Genomic DNA, 21,042 nt, shown 5'->3' with positions numbered 1-21,042 from the left:
GTACAGTAGCAGCAAAGCTGAGGGGATCGCTGGGTGAGCTTCAGAGGGGAAATGACTCCGCGTGTTTTTGTGGCTTTTCCCAGCGACTAGTCATCCTAATTGTTCACATGACAGCGATTAAAAGGACACGGTAGCGATTCTGCGCCGCGACTTGCAAATGAATGCACTTTAAAGCGAGAATGGCGGACACTATACCGGATATATCATTTGTATTAGTCTTGGCATAATATTTAGACTTAAAATGCTTTAAATGTATCCCTGTTTAACGTTACATGAAGGTGCATAATGAACACCAGCATGTTAAACACCGCTGCACACACTTTGGGTGAGAGTAAATGGATTGTGAATGTGACATTGAACGGTCGCCAGTAGGGTGCAGCGCAGGGTGGGGATGGCCCTGCCTGATGGCATGGGGTTCCCCCTTTTTATCGACATCCAATCATAAGCTCTCCATGCCGTGACGTTGTACCTGTACTGTGTCGAGGTTCCCCCTAAATTCATATTATTGGGCATTTTGACCAGAAACCTTTTTTATATTTTTTTTATTTTTGAGGCATAAGTGGGATTGGAGGTTCGTTTTACGAAAGATCATGTCCTTTTTATTGTGACATTTTTATTGGCATGACATAAAATGGCACACAAAAGCAACTGCATTATGTCTCAAAATGCAGTTTACAACTCGTTTCTGGGTGAATACAACATTCATAATCAAGGTAACAGTAGAGAAAAGAGATGACAGAGGAGTCTGGTCATGTGGGCTGCAAACGGTGCAGTGATGGCTGTATACTGTATTGTTCACTGGACGAGAGAATACAGAAAATAAACAAGATGCTCTCTCACTGTTGCGGAATCAAAACTCTCCTGTCAGGATTACACCAGTTAAGTATCAAAACCCACAGTTTAAACTGCTGTATAATACATTTACCCATATTAAAATTCTCAAGGTTAAAAAGAGATCTATCATAATCCTGATTTTGAAACTAATACCAAAACAATAGCTTAGTTGTTGCCCAAGACATTATGTTTAATTGACCTGGATATTGCCACGTTTCCTATGACAGTTCCGCTACATTAGTAGGTTTTGGCTGTGTCATCCTCCTATACCAGTGCAGCACTAGAAATGCATGAGGTCATTATCAGTTCTAACAAACAACTGTTGGAAAAGTAGCCATCAAAGTGTGTGTGTGTGTGTGTGTGTGTGTGTGTGTGTGTGTGTGTGTGTGTGTGTGTGTGTGTGTGTGTGTGTGTGTAAATCCAGTTCTGCAGCCCCTTTGTTTGTGGGCAATCTCAACTTTTCTTTCTAATACTAAAGCCATGTAGTATTGTCAGGAGTTTGATAATATAAAGGGGAAAGTGATCTCGTACATCACATGATGAAGCACGGTGCTGAAGCTCAGGTGTGGCCCCTGCAATATTAAGCCTTAGACCCCCCTCTGGCAAATATTTTCGTACCCCATGTTTATCCCCAGAGAGGGGAAATTGTAATTTTCTCAGCATTGATCAAATCTACGTTAGGAGAAGCAGCCCCTATGGAGGTGGTAAATGCACTGCATTTATATAAAGCGTTTCTAGTCTTAGCGACCACTCAAAGCGTTTTACAGCACAAATCAGCATTCACACATACACTGATGGCATAGGCCACCATACGAGGTGCCACCATGTTCCTCAGCAGCAATAAACATCCAATTGGGTTCAGGATCTTTTTCCTGAATGAATGAAGTATTTTAGCTTTTGGTTGAAGAAAGGTGGGAGATGCATTTGGAGTCCTTTTCTCCTATTTAGTATAAAGAGTAATATATAGTATATATATATTTTTCTGGGCTTTTTCACAACCATCTTCGCTCCAAGGCAAGGCTAAATGTTTTTGGCATATTGAAACATCATGATAGTGCTTTTTTATTTTTATAAGCCTGTTTTCCTGTGGGACTCATTTTGCGTCATGTCCAGAAATGGCTCCTCGAATTAGATCATTTGATCATCTTTTAGTGACCATAAACCGCCCACCCTTTTTTTAACACAGAAACACTGGAGCACACCTCCCTGATCAACTCCCTGTTTTGTTTACTTGACAATTCATTTTAGAAAAAAAGACACTTACATGTTTACAACACCATCGTGCACAAATAAAAGAACATCAACACCTATAAGTTGAGGGGATTTAATTAAAATACATTTGTAGGATAAAGACATTTTCATTTTTGCAAAAACCCTACAGTGTGCTTTGGATTGTTTTTTGAAGAGGACTTGCAATTTATATTTCTTTTGAGACCATATTTCACCCAATGAGCCCTTCACATGATGAAATAAGCACAGTACACCTGAATCCAAAGAGCAGCTGATTACCACAAAGACCCAGCAGCGCTTCTACTCCATTGGCCTCACAATTTTCCAATATAGTTACAATTGTAACACAATGCAAGCAAGCTATTTGGTGTTATTCAATTCAATTTAATTTATTTTGCATATCACAAATCACAAATTGGCCTCAGAGGGCATTATAATATGTATAGATACGACATCCTATGTCCCGGGACCCTCACATAGGTACAGGAAAAACTGATATATTAGTTATAAACAATGCATCAAAACATCTGTGTAACTCCTGGCAAAGACCAAAACCTTGAATACTAAAAGTTTTTCAAATGCAAAAGGCCAGAAAGAAAAACAGTTCAGGTAAAATGTCTGCAACAATTATACGAAGCAAACTTTAATCCATCTTTTTTTTAAATATCAAATGACATTCATAATACTACAATAGTATCACAAAAATTGCAAACTTTATAATCCAGAATCTATTTTATGAAAACAACATTTTCGAAATTCCAGCCTTAGGCTTATGCATTAAACAAAAAGTGTTTTCATTAGCTCTATTCTATCTTCCTCAGTGTAGTGCCAGCCTCATTCATTCTCTCCTCCTGCATGCACTCATTAAACCTCTGAACCTTCTCACAATTTTTCTTTCTCTTTTTTTCTCTCCAACAATCTTCTCTCTGTGAACTCAAGCTGCCCCCGCTCTTTTCCTCTTTTTCTCAGTCATCATTTTCAGCTCTTTTAGGTTTATTCTTTTCTCGGATTAGTCCTTATCTGCCCCCCCCCCCTTCCTTCTTCTTCTCACCTTTCCTTGGCTCAGCAGCCCTTCCTGCATACATCTATGTTATTCATTCCTTAATTCATCTCCACAACCTGATCTTTTTTTTCCACATTCACCTTACATTCCATTTTCCCGGTTATATTGTCTTATTCCTCCGTGCATCCTTCATGTCTTCCCTCCTTTCCTGCTTCCTTTTTAATACTTCATAGCCTCTTCTTTTTTCCCCAGCAGCTTCTTCTTCTTTTCCTCCTTCCCCATGCTTCGTTCACTTCATCCCGTCCCACCAGTGCTTCACACGGATCTGCTCCTCATCCTCGCTGTTGGGTCCTTTTGACTTTACTCCTAAACCTTGAACACACCTCCTCTTAAGTCCTCGCGCCTCTCTTTTTCCAAACTCCTCCCATGGAGCCACAGGTAACACTATTAAAATATATTGCTATACGTTTGTATCCTGGCTTCCATTGCTACTGCATGTCCCAACATAAGCCAGGGATAATGGGAATGCTTCGTGATAAATACTTTCTTACAAATACAGATTTAGACGCATTGAAAGTGTTTCCATTTAATTCCAATGGAAAAACCCCGCAGCCTTAATTATTGTGCTATCCACCATATACATTACAAAAGCCACTCCCTATGTTTGTCTCCCATATTATTGTAAGTATAAGTACAATAAAACCCCATGTGTTATTCATGAGATTCAACACTTGTATGTTTCCTGTCCTCCATACTTCCTGCCCCTGCGCTCATCTTTCCATCTCAGAGGCAGAGAGCCTGTCAAGGCAACACCCGCAGAAACCATCATCAACAACAACAACAACAACAACAACAATAAAGCACTTAGTTGTCCGAAAAAAACAAAAACGTGACAAATCCAATGGAGCCACACTCTTTCCTGCTAACAAATCAAATCAAATCACAGCTTTGGTCCGGTTCACCCCGGGACTGTTTTTTTTTTCCATGGAAAAACGTCCTCCCATGCTGTTTTGACGGAAGGAAAAAAAAGTGTAATATTATGTCCTGTTTATCAGTACATCAGGCAAATTGTCTCGTGGAGTCATGCTCGCTAAATAAGTGTATATAGCATCCTTTATGTGCTTGTAAAATCCCTCCATTTAAGTGCTTCACCCCATCGTACCTGTGCTCAGAGATTGAATTACTACACGGTAATGGAAACCATGCAGAGTGCTGTGGGACATCCTTTTCCCACACAACAACCGTTTAATCACAGTCGACTATCGGGCACCCTGCCACACACACACACATATATATGTATATATATATTTATATATATATATATATACATCACCATCTACTGCATATGTGAGTGAGTGGATACAGAGAGACCACGGAAAGAAAAATCAGTGGGTTGTGAGGAAACCACTTAAAACCATAGGGCAGACTCCTTGTATATCTGCGCTTCAGGGTGAGACACACAACTTCGACGCTGAAGTAAATACAAATATCCAAGAGTGGAATCCATATTTTACAGGAAACCTGAAATCGGCGTTGGTATAATGGATCTTAATTGAAGCAATAAAAGGGCACCATGATGAAGAGATTGGCCTTTAATCGCTCCCTTTCTGCTCGATCCCTCCTGGGCACGTTGGTATTAAAGGCAGTACTTTAATGAAAGATTAACATAGATCATCAGAAGTTGACAGTCTCGGAGTGGAGTGGAGTGAGTGAGTGAGTGAGTGTGTGTGTGTGTGGCGGAGTAAGAGCTCATTTCATATCCACGACCACATACTTCTCACGCGGTCTGACCAGAGGAAACATCCCCACCACCTTCCTCGCCCACCACTGCCAGCTTTCAGTGTTTGCGATTTCTCTCTTTTTTATTCCTCCCTCGGATTTTCTCATCTCTTGTCACTCTTTTGTTGCCTTGCTGCTTCTGTTTTTTTTTCTTTTTTTCTTAAAGCTTCCACCCTTCCACCGCATCATCTGATCTCGATTCTTCTTCATCCGCTCTCCAGTGATGTCGTCTCTTCTGAGGGAGGAGATGCAAAGAGTTTTATTCCGACCTGAAAAACAGAGACTGGTGGAGTTTATTGAGATCGACGAGGAGACCGACGGGAGAAGTTTTCTCTGTGTCTCAGGTAAACAGCTTTTTAAAAAATGTTGGATTGGGTCATTTGAGAGCAGTTTTAAGGGGTTAAAGATGATCATTGGGATTTTTAATTTACAGGCACATAATATTACCTTGGCTGTAGAGAATCTGTAGGGAAATGTGCTCAACCTTTCCTTTGTACAGTATTAAATGCTATGAGGCCTGGAAAGAGGTTTTACTTTTACTGCAGATGAAACGTCTGGTGCTGCAGTGGGCCTATTTATATGCAAATATTATATATATATATATATATATGTATATATTTTTTTCTCCTTTTTCCGCAGTTTTAAAAAACAAAGTGGTGCAGTTATGTGTAGTGCGATGTCAGATATCTCAGCCGTCCATCAAGTCTGGATCCAAGAAGTCCCACACCAAACGCTCCAGCATCCAGGAGTGCTACAGGAGGACGGAGGTATGGACTCTGCAAGACCTGACTCTTGTTGATGGACGGGACCCTGATGTGGTAATTAACCCAATTTTTTATTGCTATTCTCTTTGCTTATTATTGCATTAGTTCCTATAGTTTTCTATAGAAAGAATGATTGGCACGTATAATATATCAAACTGTGTGTTCTCATAAATAATCACACTTTTACTCTTTATACTTATGAAAGCTTTGAACAAATGTAATTTATCTCAAGTTATAATTTCACATTGTAATTCATGTAATTATTGTTTCAGTGCTACGTGCTACTGCATGTGAACCCAAAAAGGAAATATCTGTCTTTGGGATCCTAAATAAAAACAAAATATGTAAAACAGATATAGGAAAAAAGATAAATACATCTTTACCTACCTATACCTATATTGTTGTGCACAACCTCAATTATGTTTTGATAATAATGTAAATCTGGGGTTGACATAAGCGTAACTGAAGATGTAGCTTTATGTGCAGCTTTCAACCACATTTCATCTTTCAAACATCAGAGTTTTCCTGATGCGGATAAATTATTGAGCTGCTTGTTTTTATCAACAAGGTTATTCCTGGTTTATTTGTGCCATTTGCTGTCATACATCCGGCATCACCTCCAAGGTTTATTGTCAGATTTGAATCAATTTGAACTGAGTGACCTGTGTTCTTTCACAGAACTTAACAGCAATGTGTCGGCTCTGATTTAATAACTTACATTTTTTGTAACTTTTTTTATAAGTAGGCCTAATGCTATCTCTTTCTGTGTCTCTGTGGCTCCAGGACGACCCTTGTTTCCTGCTGCACTTTGACAAGGTGCGTACGGTGACGGCCGTCAGCTGCTCGGCCAAATACTCGTTCGTGCGGGCCCTGGTCGTCCTCAGCGACCAGCACTGCCAGAGGTCACTGAACCTGCAGAACTTTGACTGGGCCTACATCAAGCCCACCTCCTTCTACTCCAACCGAGGAGACTGTGTTGTCCTCACACAGATCTGCTTCTACGCATTCAATTTGGTGTGTCTCTCCATGTGTCCCGTGCCCATGGACGTATAATGGAACGACACGACGATTGTGTGTGTTTGTGTGTCAATTTAAAGATGCGTGCGTATGTTAGAAAACGGCACAAGGTAACTTGTGTTGCGTATATGAGCTGTGGAGTGTAATCTTGTGGCTTCTGTTAACACTAGTAGGGCTTATTCACCATGAAATGTCTTTTTGCATTAATACTCTGCTGAATGTATCTTCGTGGCAAATGCAAGTTTCCAGCAGCTTGATATTTGTTAACTGTGTAATCTAGTTTTGTGATCTTTTGTGAACTTATTCATCCTTGACAGTATTCCATTGTGCGCTATTGTAAACATGTGAATTTCAAATGGAGAACAAATAAATACAACTACACATTTATTTTCTTTCTCTGCCTTTAGCATTCTTATAGGTGGAATCATTAATGTGGTGTCAGTAATTCACTTTGTACAATATATTTGATTATTCATAGGGTTTTGTCTGTGGTGGTCTGGGTTTGGTAGCTCATGACTTCTTTTAGTCCCTACAACTGAATTACCATATATGGCTGATTATTTATTAGAATCAATATATTGATAATCCCCACCATAAGGCTACAAAAGAGTAAATACAGGATTCAACATTACCCCACCAGATTTATTTTTATTCATATTTCTTGCTTTGTTGAGAAGGTTTTGATACATGTACTTTGGGCTTTACATTGAAACAGAAAATAACAGAAAATGATACTAATAAATGATCAGTTTGTAGTGAAAAACCCAAGTAATTAATATATATATATATATTTGGTCAAAGTAATTGACATTAATGCTCGGACTTTCTGTCGTTCCTAATGGTGAGTATGGCTTTATGCTTCACGCTATTCATTTTTGAACATGGTAGAATCATCTATAAAAACGATAAAATACAGTAGGCCAAAAGCAATTAGCATTTACATACTTGTATTAGCTATGGCTAAAATACACCGACCGTCGCTGACGTTAACCTTCCTAAATCTAATTGTTGTCCACAATCTATGGTTGTCCACGTTTGACACGGGGTGAGCTATTATTTCTTCCATCTGCAGTTCATCTTTTCTACCTACAGGTGGCCCCACAACATTGCTGCAGGCTACGGGGAGCATTTAGTAGTCCTCAAATTTGCCCGACGAAAATAAACATAAATATATATGAAACGGTGTCCTTTGCATATTATCTTTAAATGTAATGTCAATCATATTCCAATATTGATACATTTATTTAATATGCACACAAATCATGTTAAGATTTTTTATTTATTTCTTCGTCCTGTTCCGGCACGGAGGGGACGGACCAGCGGCTCCATGCCTGCCGCCAAAATTCAAGTTAGAAGAGAGCAGAGCGAGTTTTCCTGTTGTCGGTTGTAAACACTGGGCGATAACCTAGTGCTTCGACTTTTTAATTGCCGATTCGGTTTTCAAACACCGCAAACTTTGCCTCCTGAGTCCGCGGGGAGGACAGCCTAAAGATGCACATCAAGTCTATTATTCTTGAAGGATTCAAGTCCTACGCACAGAGGACGGAGATCAACGGCTTTGACCCGCTGTTCAACGCCATCACGGGACTGAACGGCAGCGGCAAGTCCAATATTTTGGACTCGATATGTTTCCTTTTGGGCATTTCCAACCTCAGCCATGTAAGTGTGTTGTTGGCTACAAGGCCATTACGCTCTATGGCTAAAAGTCACCTAGTTGTTGACCTTAAATGAATCATGTTGCACAGTTGGGTATTGTAGTATTTTTCTATCGGCAACTACCAAAACAGAGTCAGTAAGCTAACTGTTAGCTAGAAGCATCTTAACTCTCAGGAATACCGGTCTCTCTTGAAACCTGCAACGTTTTCTTTTTGTTTCATTTCCACCTGAAAGGTGCGAGCCTCCAACCTCCAGGACTTGGTTTACAAAAATGGACAGGGTGGCATCACCAAGGCCAGCGTGTCTATTACCTTTGACAACTCCAACAAAAGCCAGAGTCCTCTGGGTTTTGAAACCCACGATGAGATCACCGTCACCAGACAGGTTGGCCAAGAAATAGATCAACAGCTCTGTCACTGGTGTACAACTGGTCATTGTGTGCAATGCTGGTACTACCACTGTGTTATACAACTGTGTTTAAGGTGGTAATCGGTGGCAGGAACAAGTACCTCATCAATGGAGTGAATGCCAACAACACCAGGGTGCAGGACTTGTTCTGCTCTATTGGCCTCAACGTCAACAACCCGCATTTTCTCATCATGCAGGTCAGTCTTGTGTCTGCAGCAGTGTGCGAGGTAGTGTTTGTAACCCTCGGCAGTATTTTACATCCTGTGATGTTTCCGATACTTTAGGGGAGGATCACCAAAGTTCTAAACATGAAGCCACCAGAGGTAAAGCATGCACGTGCTGTCCACCGTCAGTACTATTTCATACAGTCGTCCCGTCTTTTTCCGAGTCTCCCAATGACCACCTCTTTGCTTTCAGATCCTTGCCATGATCGAGGAGGCAGCGGGCACCAGGATGTACGAGTGTAAAAAGATTAGCGCTCAGAAAACCATTGAGAAGAAGGAGGCCAAGCTGAAGGAGATTCAGACGGTAAGTTAGACATCCCAACTTGTTTTCACTCATTTATCTCCTTTCATTCCACGAATACAACTGCAACTAATGTTTGTCTTTGTTTCCTCCAAGATTTTGGATGAGGAAATCACTCCAACCATGCATAAACTCCAAGAGGTATGTCCAATGCAAAGTCCAAACATACAAAATCCCTGCTGTGACTGACATGTAATGGCAAGAATGAAGCAGTAAAGTCATTTTTTTTTTTTTTTTTCAACCTTTTTTCTAAACTTTACTCCCTCTGCAGGAACGATCATCATACTTGGAGTACCAGAAGCTGATGCGTGAGATCCAGCACCTGTCCCGGCTGTATGTGGCCTGGCTGTTTGTGTGTGCCGAGGAAACCAAGCTGAAGTCGGCGGATAATCTGAAGGTGATGCAGGATAACATCGCCAAGATGCAAGCAAGCATGGCCGAGAATGAGAGCAAAGTCCAGGAGCTGTCGGCCCAGATTCAGGAGCTGCAGAAGAAGAAAGACCAGGTACGCTGGAACACTTAATTCTCCCGCATTCTTCGGAAGTTAAACATTTGAATCTTTGACCCTCTTGGCTTTGAAAGACATTTTGGAAGAAGTGTCCAAAATTGTCTGTAGCCCATCAAAATTCAATGTTGTCTATGTTTTTATGAAACCCCAACAAAGAAAATAAATCTTAAGTCTCATGGCTTTGCTTTTGATGTTTATCTGCTCACTTGTAGGAGGTGAGTGGAGTATTAAAATCCCTGGAGGAGACTCTAGCTGACGTGCAACGTGTGGATGCCAAAGCTCAGAGTGCGCTCGACCTGAAAAAACAGAACGTCACAGATGAAACCAAGAAGAGGAATGAGCTTGTCAAGAGTATGGAGGAGGTAACGGGACAGTACATTCAGCTACTTTGTGCCCATATGACTTGTTTAATCTCTTGTCAAAAACCAAAACTTCAACGGTTGTTTCCCTTCGTCCTTAGGACAAGAAAATGCTTGTGGTAAAAGAAAAGGAAGTTTCTAAGTTGTCGGAGCAGCTTCAGGCTCTACAGGAGGAGGGACAGAAGGACAGCGCGGCCCTTGAGGCAGCTGAGCAGCATTTCAGAGCTGTGTCAGCGGGCCTCTCCACCAACGAGGACGGAGAGGAGGCCACGCTGGCTGGCCAGATGATGACCTGCAAGAACGACATGAGCAAGGCCGATACCGAGGCCAAGCAGGTGAGGAAAGGACATGAATGTATCTGACCGGGACGTGGTGTTTCAGGTTGCCAGTTTACGTTCATCAGCAAGTTTGCAGTACAGACATTTGTGGTCAAAAGCATGAACACGCATCACAGGCCTGCCGTTTCTAAACTCCCTCCTTATTGAGAAAATACTCAATTTCTTTCCTTTCATTTTCAAAGATTGTTCATCCGTCTTGTCTCCGTCCTCCTTTCCGTCCAGGCCCAGATGACCCTGAAGCATGCCCAGGCTGAGCTGAAGACCAAACAGGCCGAGGTGAAAAAGATGGACAGCGGCTACAAGAAGGACCAGGACAGCCTGCAGGCCGTCGCAAGCAGCAGGGAGAAGTTGCAGGCGGAGCTGGCTAAACTCAACTATGAAGGTACCGTGTGAGAGCAGCGCTTTGCACGAGGTCAGCCTCTGGTGCACATGGCAGCCGCCATTCCTCATGTTACGCATTCTGTATTAACATGTAGGGTCTGTGTATGCATTTCAGATGGGAAGGAGGAGAATCTGCTCGACAAAAGAAGGCAGCTGTCCAGAGAGGTCGCTAAACTTAAAGAGACCTATGAGCGTCTTGTGTCTCGCTTCCCCAACTTGCGCTTCGACTACAAGTAAGGGTTCGCTCATGTCTTTAACTGTGCAGTATGTTGTGAATCTAGACGTGCTGTTAAGTTTGCCCTCTGATAATGCGTTGGAAATTAGCTCGAGCTGTACACACATTCACACCGTTCATCACGCACTCATTCTGAAACTGTCAATGTCTCTCTGTATTTGTCCCATTGCAAATAAACACTATTTTAGGGCAAAATAATATTTTCCAAAGGATTAATCAATGTATTCTGAATTTAAAGGTCCTGCACATCTACACAGGTGAAAAAGAAAAAATAGATGTGATCGTTTCCAAAATTCACAACGCATTTATATCCAACCAAATATTCTACTTCAGTTCATATTTGTTTGTGTTTAGCCATTCAAAAACAATTTTCCCAGCGGTAAAAAAAAACGTAGTTTGCTCTCCAGCTTGCTGCACACAAAGGGAGGGGGCGGGTCTTAGTCAACGGGGCGGTCTGGCAGCAATTTAACAGCACCATAAATTTCATTTTCTATAACTACAATAACACAAAATTCTATTTCTTACCATTTCTAAGTTTGATGACATCATAAAGCATGACGAAAGCTCCATTTGAAAACCTCAATAGAAACTTCGAATGTAAAATTAAATTAGGTATCTCATTGTATTGCTTGGTCCGGAGAAGATTTATAGTGTCGTGTTTTTTTACCGTCTTAAAGGGACCCAGAGCGAGGATGGGACCGCAGCAAAGTGAAGGGGCTGCTCGCTAACCTGATCACAGTCCGGGACGTCTCCTACGCAACAGGACTGGAGGTCGTTGCAGGAGGCCGTCTCTATAACATTGTAGTTGACACAGAGGTAGGTGTGTTAGTGGACGGTGTGCAATCATGTAATGGTGTTTATGTTATTTCATTTGCGTACCAGTGGGACAGTGTAACCGGAGTCGACCATGTGCTTTCTGTCTTTGCCAGGTGACTGGTAAGAAGCTGTTGGAGAAGGGAGAGCTGCAGCGGCGGTACACCATCATTCCCCTGAACAAGATCTCTGCCAAGACACTCAGCGACAGAGTGGTGAACACCGCCAAGAGCCTGGTGAGACATCTAAACACAGCCCGGCTCGGAAATTGAGTCGTCGCTCTGTCTGATCCTAAAAGCCCCGGCTCTTCTCCGTCTGTCCCCCCCCTCTCGCAAGGTCGGAGAGGACAACGTCCACGCAGCTCTGTCCCTGGTGGGCTACGAGTCTGACCTGCGCAAGGCCATGGAGTACGTCTTTGGCTCCACACTGGTGTGCGACACCCTGGACAACGCCAAAAAAGTGGCTTTCGATAAGCAGGTGATGACCAAGACCGTCACTCTTGGAGGGGACATCTTCGACCCACAGGGGACTCTGAGCGGAGGTGAGACTCGTGCTAGATTATGTGTGTGTTACCTGCGGTTATGTGCGGTTGCTTTGAAACATGCCACGACTTGTTTTCTTGTACATTCAAATGTTTTATTTATTGCTTAGAATCGTGTTTTGCTTCATCACTGTTTTCTAAAGCGTCTGCGCATACCTGGAATACCAGTTTGGACTTACTAGACACATGTAATATTACATTTTTCATACACGGTGCCCTTTCTCTCCCAGGCGCTCGCTCCCAGTCAGCATCGGTCCTGACCAGCCTGCAGGAACTGAAGGAGGTTCGCGACAACTTGAATGACCAAGAGGCCCAGCTCCAGGATACTGAGCGACAGCTGGCCAGCCTTAAGGCAACCGCGGAGAAGTACGCAGACACAAACTCACTAGTTTATGATGGATGCATCTTTATCGGTCCATCTGAAAAATTTCCATGTTGGAGGTCATTTAGAAACAGTTTCACCTGTTACATAGTTTGTCCACCAGAGGGAACCGACATGTTTTCACTTCACAATCTCCTCTTCAGTATGTATCAAACATCTTTAAAAAGAAAACCTAATATAACGGATCCATATACAGGTTATTTTGTTTGTTATAAAAGATATTTGTCCGACATATTATTATGGATTTTTAAAGATCTCTATATCAGTATTTGCCTTAAAAGAAATCCTGTATCATTCAGGCTTTTGTTCCCAAGTTTTCCCAAATGTTCTAAGAACTTTAAATTCTCAAAATACATCACCAACTCAGTGGCCTGAACCCTGCTTTCACTTCCTCCTGGTGTGTTCTGGATTTCATTATCTCATATTCTTCTTCATTCGCTGCACTTCCTCCCTCCAGGTACCGTCAGCTGAAGCAACAGTATGAGCTGAAGGTGGAGGAGGAACAGATTCTGCAGGCCAAGGTGCAGCAGAGCTCCTTCCACCAGCAGCAAGAGGAGCTGGAGAGGCTGTGCAAGGCCATTGGTCAGAATGCTGGAATGTGCACAAACACACAGTTTAACATACTGAATACAAATAGACACTAGATTTGTGAAATCTAAAAAAAAGTACACTGGTCCTGGTTTAATCTTTTTTGTTTGTGCTAACTTAACTGTGTGTGGTGTGCTTGCTGAACCAGAGGAGAGTGAGGAGACGCTGCGTGTCACCAAGGAGGTGCAGAAACGGGCGGAGGAGAAGTACAAGGTGCTGGAGAACAAGATGAAGAATGCCGAGGCCGAGAGGGAGAAGGAGCTGAAAGCCGCCCAGCAGAAACTCAACGCAGCCAAGGCCAAAGCTGACGCCTTCAATAAGAAGCTGAAGCAGAAGCAGCAGGTATGCCGACACACACACACACACACAGAGTCGTCCTCTCCATGCGATGCTCAATCTGCTTGTGCCTCTGGTGAACTCATCAAACGTGTTCACGTTCTGGCTCGTGCGTGCAGGAGTCCGACGCCGTGGCCCTGGAGCTGGAGGAGCTGCGGAGGGAGCAGGCTGGTTATGAGCAGCAGATTCAGGCTGTGGATGAAGCCATGGGGGCCATCAAGGAGCAGATAGACAGCATGGCTTGCACCGTGTCACAGAACAAGGTATTTGCATCATTTTGAAGGTGTGTGTGTGTGTGTGTGTGTATATATACGCTCACAAGTTTGTGCTCTTTGAAATTGATCTCCCCAGGAGCTCACATTTCTAGGTACATGTTTACTCTACTCTTGGTATTTTCTCTCACCGTACCCCCTCCTCTGTCTCGCTGTGCAGGAGGCAGTGCGCAAAGCCCAGGAGGAGCTGGCCAACCAGAAGGAAGTGATCATGGCTCAGGACAAAGAGCTCAAGGTGATTGCACATGTTTTTGGTGATTGCTCCTTTTTATTTTTTAAAAGGACAGTTTGCAGGATTTGCCGTCAAACTGAACAGCCCTCCGCTCTGCGGTAACGTCAGCCTCTGAGTGCAAAACCACGGTACCGACTGTTCGCCACTTCTCGGAGGCCATGCTTACCATAATAACCGTACTATAGGAGCAACAGAAGTCTGACGTGTCAGACAACTGCTGTAACATGAAAACGCTAAAAGGCCAGTGTTTGGTTTGTCCATTCTAGGCTACTGAAGAAACATGGTGGACTCTGCTCCCTTTGTAGAGGTGAAGGGCTCATTCTAAGCTAACGCGAACACAACGATTCTTAGTTTCATGTGATAATAAACGGATGAAGACATAGTTGTGAATATTATATTCTATTTCTGCTAATAGAACCTCCCGAAATGCTCCACACTGTTCCTTTTTAATGTTGTGGTTTTTTATCTCCTAATTTAGAAGCTTCTAGTAACTCTTTGACTTTCCTCTTTGTCTATTTCACTTTCTTAATTGTCTAGTGCTGACTTATTTTACAGCTTGGAATTTTAGGATATGACTAGTTGTTTGATATTTGTTTTATTAAACTGAATGTTCCAGGGTAAGAGCACAGAGGCCAATAAGATAAGAGAGCAGAACAACGAAGTCCAGCTGAAGATCAAGGAGCTGGAACACAACATTAGTAAGCACCGCAAAGACAGCCAGGAAGCTGCTGACAAGGTACACACACACACACACACACACACTCAGTCCTCTACTTAAGTAGTGTAACTCTGTGATCTCTGAGGTCTCTGATAGTTTCATCTGTCTTCATGATCAGTGTCCTCTAAACACGTCTCCATCTCTCCCCCTCGTCATAACGTTGGTCCTCCAGGTGTCTCGGATGCTGGAGGAACATGACTGGATCCGGTCGGAGCGCCAGTTCTTCGGCCAGCCCAACACCTCGTACGACTTTAAGACCAACAACCCCCGCGAGGCCGGTCAGCGGCTGAAGAAGCTGGAGGAGACCACCAGCAAGCTGGAGAGGAATGTCAACAAGAGGGCCATGAACATGCTGAACGAGGCCGAGGAGAGGGTGAGGACAGAGTAGCGAGAGAGTGTGTCAGCGAATGCAAAAAAAAAAAAAGCTTTGAAAGACTCTACGTTTATCCCACACAACTGTCTTCCCTCCTGCAGTACAACGACCTGATGAAGAAGAAGAGGATCGTGGAGAACGACAAAGCCAAAATCTTGCAGACCATCATGGAGCTGGACCAGAAGAAGAATGAGGCTCTGAACGTGGCGTGGCAGAAGGTCTGCTCTCTCAGCAAATCATTATTTCCGTTTGTGGCTCACTTTCATCTCACATTGGGCTCTGTACACTGAGAAACAATACACACAGCACTGCCAGTTTATTAGGTACTCTGTCTCATGGATTCGGACCTCACTGTAATTCCTGTTACGTTTCCTTCCCTTCGCAGGTAAACAAGGACTTTGGCTCTATTTTCTCCACTCTGCTGCCAGGGGCCACTGCTAAGCTGGCTCCCCAACAGGGCTATGGTGTCCTGGAAGGTCTCGAGTTCAAGGTGGCCTTGGGCAGCACCTGGAAGGAGAACCTCACCGAGCTCAGCGGTGGGCAAAGGTCAGCAAAAAAAGCACTTCTATGGCCATCGAGTGCCAATTGTTTTGTCTATTTATTTATTTTTAGCAGCATGGGTGTAACGGTTTCCATGGACGATGAATGAAGTCCGTCCCCCGTATTGAGCGTCCTCTTTGCGTCTGTGTGTTCAGATCACTGGTGGCCTTGTCGCTCATCTTGGCCATGCTGCTGTTCAAACCAGCTCCCATCTACATCCTGGACGAGGTGGACGCGGCCCTGGATCTCTCGCACACGCAGAACATCGGACAGATGCTGCGCACACATTTCAGACACTCCCAGGTATGCAGGCGTTCTGATAACCTCACGTAGACTAGTGCGGCCATGAATTCTTAGTTCCGGGTGCATCAAAGAGCAATACATGCACACGAGTGACCTTCCTAAATTCTCTCTCTCCCTGCAGTTCGTGGTGGTGTCCCTGAAGGACGGCATGTTCACCAACGCCAACGTCCTGTACAAGACCAAGTTCGTCGACGGCATGTCCACGGTGTCGCGGACGGCGCTCAGCCAGAGTGACGCCAACCTCCCGCAGAAAGGCCAGGACAAGGCTCGTCAGAAGGACAAGAGGAACAAACTGCTCATCAGCTAATCGCTGCACAGCCACATTCTAAATGTGCTCTGGCAGCTCAACTTCTGGCAATCAATTGTGTATACATTTCCTCTGTTTCCTCTAATAGTTGTTTATATGGCACGTGTTTGTTCAGCAAGTGTGGAGTTTCTTCACATTTGTGTATTTTAAACCTTTTCAACTGTAAATGTCTTTTTTTCTAAAGTGTCCTTGTTTATTCTGTCTCTTTTCCAGTCCGTGTTCATGCTCTTCTGCCACACATTGTCAGTTTGATATGCAGCTATGCAACGTGTCCATATGTTTTAGTAAATAAAGCAGGTTAAATATACATACTTTGTACTTTGTTTGATTGGATGAAACTAAAAAACCAAAACCTGCAGTGTTGGACACTAGAGTGGTCAGACAATTTATCTTTATTCACGTTACTAAAATCTTCAGGCCACACTATTTGGTTGCTGAGTTGCAATTTTACAGTTACATACATTTCATACTTTATTAGCAAACAAATAACACTTACTGCCAAGATGATAGTCACCATTTAACAGGATTGTTTGAACATCACATGTACCAGATTATTGCATTCAGTAATACACCAACCATAAAAATAACTGAGTTTGAGTGACCACAACCCTCTCTAGGAATGTTTGCTTGTCTTCCTTAAATATACAAGTTCTGGAGGATTGTTTGCTTTGGTTAATGTCAAATGCATCAGTTACAGCTGGGTCTTGTACTAAATCACATGACATTTGATTGGCTGTTAGATGAACCTCACCAGAAAGTACAACTAGATAATGCAGCTGAGATGTAAGCATTTATTTACCTAAGATGAATAACTTAACATGCGGCTAGAGTGCATGATGTTTTTTCTGACTGTCAACCATGCAAGTTCAACCTTTTGTTATTGTTTGGGTTTGTACCTAACGAATACATGTCATCAATATGTGTGACCATGAGTTTGAATTGCTGAGAACTCACCATCTTGTTTCTTTGATTTTAAAAACCATCATTCCTTATTAGGACAAAAAGAAAGTCACTTGTCAAAATTGTCACGGTAGTTTTATTTTATCATCGGGGACAAATTCAAACAACTATAGCATCACTTTCAACTGAACAGGTTTTTTTTTTTTTATTGTTTATTCCTTTCTCAAGAGCGTAATCAATTTGCTGTGGTCTTGCTCATTCACCTCAAACAGGAGACACCTCAGGTCTTTCACCACTGCTCAGCAGCGGTGGTGAAACAGTGAGGAACGCCCTGCTGCTGTTCTGATATTTGACGAGTAGGCAAACCCACAACAGTAGTAAAAGTCCCCATTTTGGGGCTCTAGATATACAGTGTCCACAAACCCAACACATCGGTTTATATAGCATTTATTTTCATTATGTTACCGTCCATTTAAACGATCAAAATAAAAATTAACACATTACAATAACAGCCTCGCCCTCCACCACTTCGTCACTGCGAGTTGTGTTACTGTAGTCTCTCTTCAAGCTTCATCAGCCGCTAAACATGAAATCAGCGTGTGTGTGTGTGTCAGCTTGCGTAATATGGATAAGTAATGCAGTGACTTGAGAGATTTGTGAATATCCGTTTAAGAGAAGATAACTGAATCAAAGACCTCAGACTGAGGAGTGTGTGATGCGTTTCGTTCGACTAATAAAGAAGTAAAAGAAAAAGAGTTGATGCTCCATTTGGTTGTATTCTGTGTTTGTGACTGCATGTATCTGGCTGGCTTGGTGAGCTCTATATATGTGTGTGTGTGTGTGTGTGTGTGTTCAGGGTTGGCTCTGGATGTGTCTGCGTAGCTCCTGGGCCTTATCCCTCAGGTCCGGCCTGCTGTCGGTCTGCAGCGTTGACAGCGAGCGCTGCAGCTGCTCCCGGCTCTTCACGGACATGCAGTCCCACTGTTCGCTCTCTGTTAACACCACAGGCAGGGGAACAGTTCGTCAGTGACGGATGGATCAAAGTAGAGCATACACATGTTCATTATTTATATGCGCTTGTTGGAGCGCGTCACATCCACGCTCGCTCTGGTCGGAGGGATATGCCCCCAGAAACCCTTACCTCCAGTTCTCTTTACGATCACATCCACAACCGATAAGGCCTCCGTCCTCACAGTCGAGTAGCTTTTGTTTTCTGGATAGGAGAACAAACATGGTGATAATGTGCCGGCGTACGATACTAGAATACTACACGGACATTGTGAGGCTCTTACCTAAAGGGTGGGTGAGAGCACCGCAGGTCTCTGCGAGGATCTGAGACAACGCGTCAAAGTCTTCACCGCCCTTCTCGAGCAGCAACAACCTACGGAGAAAAACATCACACGCACGGAGTCAACATAACCGATTAGAAATGTTCATCGTGAGCACGACTGATAGACTCAGGGTTCAGGACACGTTTGTCTGGATTGGCCCTTACCCCTTGAAGTACGCCTTCATGGACTGGAGAACAGCGAGCTGCACTTTCCAGGTGCTTAGCTTGAGCTTCTCACACATCAGACTGCACAGCGCCGCCTGGAAGCGAGCTACAGACAGACAGAGTTCACAACATTGTCTAACTACGTTAGGACACCTTGAAAATCACACTAGCTCGTCAGTGCAGTACATGAGGACCACAACAAATCGGGGTCAAAAGTCCAGATGTGCGTTTGTTTAAAAAAAAGTAAATGAAAATGATTTGAAGCCTCAAACCCTGCTGCATAATGTGTGTGTGAATGTTAATAAGTGTCTGGGATTCATATTTTTCACCATTCATTTTGCACAACGTATGAACAAGTCTACAGCTTGATTAGGTTACGGGTTTATTGACTTCCCTGAAGCAGTCAACTGCTGGTATCTGAGCCGCGGTCCAGCGGTGTGTGTGTGTGTCTTACTCTGAGTCTGCTGGTTTCTGGGCCAAGCCTTTCCAAGAGTCTCAAAAGCACAAAGCAGGGCTTCCGTCTGCAGCTCCTTCTCCTTCGAGTCCTTATCGTCATCCCCCTCCCGCAACCTCTGTGCCGCGCCGCCGCTCTGTGGGCAGTTCTGTTGGAGACATCGGTCAGATAGAGTGAACACAGTTCAAACAGGCGTCTCAAAGATGTCTGCCGATATGGCAAACGAGCGGTATCAGATGAGTAGATGGGATTTAAACCTTCTTGATCAGGGGGAAGAGGATCTCCGCCATGTCGCTGAACCGGTCCTCCTGGCTGCTCTGGAGCACGTCTCCGGCGCAGCGCAGAGCGGCCATTTTGTACACCAGACTCTCCTTGCGGCATTCCTTGAACACGAGCTCCAGCACCTCGGAGATGCTGGGTTGGCCCGCGCACGGCTTCTTCAGCTCCGCGCTAAGAGCCGGAGGAACAACGGAAGCAATTAAAACTCCGGTAAATGAATGTTGTCCTTCAAATAAGACTGGCATTAGTGGGTAAAATAAACAGCTCTGCAAGGACTCTCACCTGCATTTGGAGACTACGGATCCAATGGCTTTCAGTAGCTCCTCCTGAAACAATAAAACATATATATATATATAAAACAAAAAAAATTAATTTTGTGACACAACTATCTCCTCCTCGCTGTTCAGCCGCTACCTTGCCCGCCCATGTGCGTCCGGACAGCCCCTGCATCAAAGCCGTTAGCACCATGCCGAGGTGCGGCGCCACCAACGAGCCCGTCTGTTCCTTGGCAACGGTTGCCATGGCAGCTGCACCCTGAGCCTTCATCTTCCAGGACTGGGACTGCAGGGCCTTCTGCGTGATGGCGATCAGCTCCGTCATGTAGAGTCTGATGCCCCCGAAGCTTCCTGGAGTCAAAGAGAAGTTCAGAGAATAGAAGCTAATACGTAGAGATGTTGAGATTAGAGTTTTTTTTCTATATCCACGTAGTCTGTCATTTATCTGTTTACATATGTAATTGGTTCTCACCCGGGACGTTGTCCTGCCACACCTCAGCCCACAGCGTGGCATCGTGGGCCTCTCCCTTCTCCTCATCGGGACCCGGCGCCTGATGCATTCCCAGGAAGGCCAGCGGCAGAGCCACCCCCGCGTTGCCCTTCAGCACGTCAGGGCTGTAGTGGCTGATGGCGTGCACGGTCAACACGCATGACGACTTGTACACCGGCTCTGGGAGTCAGAGAGAGAAGAGAGTCGAGGAGAAGAAGAAGAGAGCGGGTGTCCCAAAGGTGCCGTTGGGTTTAATGCACAAACAGAATCATTATATCGAGAGGACAAATCGACTTCTCTGCCGCCTCACCTTCCTTCTCCAAGTACCAGCCGTTGAGCTTCAGTAGTAGTTTCTCTACGCTGCTGTCTTTTGCTGTCTGATGGGGGGGGGGGGGACAAGTGCAACCAGCCATGCTTACTAAGTCACTGAGAACGAGCCATGCTGTAATTATTAGAATAAAAATGCTTGAACAGGAGTGGTGCTTACCCTGACTAGGTGTCCCAAAGCAAAGGCAAACGCTTTCTGTACGACGGTGCTCCTGTCATGGATGCCATTCAGCAGGGCACTCATCAGCTTACCTGGAAACAACGACAACAATATCTTTGTCGTCAGTTCGCTCGCATTAAACATTAAAAAACACATTCCAGGAAGAGATGAGCTTCGTCTACCTGAGTATGGGGTGAGGTCCTGGGGGCACTGCACTGCG

General features: G+C 44.0%; 3 protein-coding genes across 3 annotated transcripts in view; 2 read left to right on the top strand and 1 right to left on the bottom strand.

The window, feature by feature from the left end:
* The first annotated feature begins 11 nt into the window (after window positions 1–11).
* Window positions 12–7,014, top strand: exoc1l (exocyst complex component 1 like). Its single transcript, XM_076090104.1, has 3 exons — window positions 12–5,190; window positions 5,486–5,664; window positions 6,394–7,014. Exons 1-3 carry the CDS (start codon window positions 5,070–5,072, stop codon window positions 6,661–6,663), a joined length of 570 nt encoding a protein of 189 aa, XP_075946219.1. The 5' UTR covers window positions 12–5,069; the 3' UTR covers window positions 6,664–7,014.
* Window positions 7,015–7,727: 713 nt separating this feature from the next.
* smc2 (structural maintenance of chromosomes 2) lies at window positions 7,728–16,749 on the top strand. The gene is made up of 25 exons (XM_076090092.1): window positions 7,728–8,286; window positions 8,518–8,667; window positions 8,766–8,888; window positions 8,976–9,014; window positions 9,109–9,219; window positions 9,313–9,357; window positions 9,488–9,721; window positions 9,937–10,086; window positions 10,185–10,418; window positions 10,644–10,803; window positions 10,918–11,035; window positions 11,715–11,853; window positions 11,967–12,086; window positions 12,187–12,391; window positions 12,622–12,757; window positions 13,231–13,355; window positions 13,510–13,703; window positions 13,817–13,960; window positions 14,130–14,204; window positions 14,818–14,937; window positions 15,092–15,292; window positions 15,394–15,510; window positions 15,678–15,838; window positions 15,988–16,135; window positions 16,257–16,749. Exons 1-25 carry the CDS (start codon window positions 8,119–8,121, stop codon window positions 16,440–16,442), a joined length of 3,603 nt encoding a protein of 1,200 aa, XP_075946207.1. The 5' UTR covers window positions 7,728–8,118; the 3' UTR covers window positions 16,443–16,749.
* A 1,024-nt stretch (window positions 16,750–17,773) lies between these two features.
* Window positions 17,774–21,042, bottom strand: part of ecpas (Ecm29 proteasome adaptor and scaffold) — an 18,447-nt gene continuing 15,178 nt past the window's right edge. The window contains exons 38-49 of the mRNA XM_076090091.1: window positions 21,005–21,042; window positions 20,823–20,914; window positions 20,646–20,712; window positions 20,318–20,515; window positions 19,985–20,196; window positions 19,853–19,896; window positions 19,549–19,741; window positions 19,292–19,439; window positions 18,838–18,943; window positions 18,635–18,723; window positions 18,484–18,555; window positions 17,774–18,334 (exon numbers count right to left, since the gene is read on the bottom strand). The exon at window positions 21,005–21,042 is cut by the window's right edge and continues 29 nt beyond it. Coding sequence (XP_075946206.1) covers window positions 18,195–18,334; window positions 18,484–18,555; window positions 18,635–18,723; window positions 18,838–18,943; window positions 19,292–19,439; window positions 19,549–19,741; window positions 19,853–19,896; window positions 19,985–20,196; window positions 20,318–20,515; window positions 20,646–20,712; window positions 20,823–20,914; window positions 21,005–21,042 — 1,399 coding nt within the window. The 3' untranslated portion in view covers window positions 17,774–18,194. The remainder of the gene's footprint in view (window positions 18,335–18,483; window positions 18,556–18,634; window positions 18,724–18,837; window positions 18,944–19,291; window positions 19,440–19,548; window positions 19,742–19,852; window positions 19,897–19,984; window positions 20,197–20,317; window positions 20,516–20,645; window positions 20,713–20,822; window positions 20,915–21,004) is intronic.

The sequence above is a fragment of the Anarhichas minor genome, unplaced genomic scaffold (assembly GCF_050575085.1).
Source record: "Anarhichas minor isolate MPS153535 unplaced genomic scaffold, ASM5057508v1 ptg000012l, whole genome shotgun sequence".
Classification (NCBI taxonomy): Eukaryota; Metazoa; Chordata; class Actinopteri; order Perciformes; family Anarhichadidae; genus Anarhichas; species Anarhichas minor.
The sequence above is the reverse complement of the archived record's forward strand: the minus strand, read 5'-3'. Positions and strand labels throughout refer to the sequence as shown.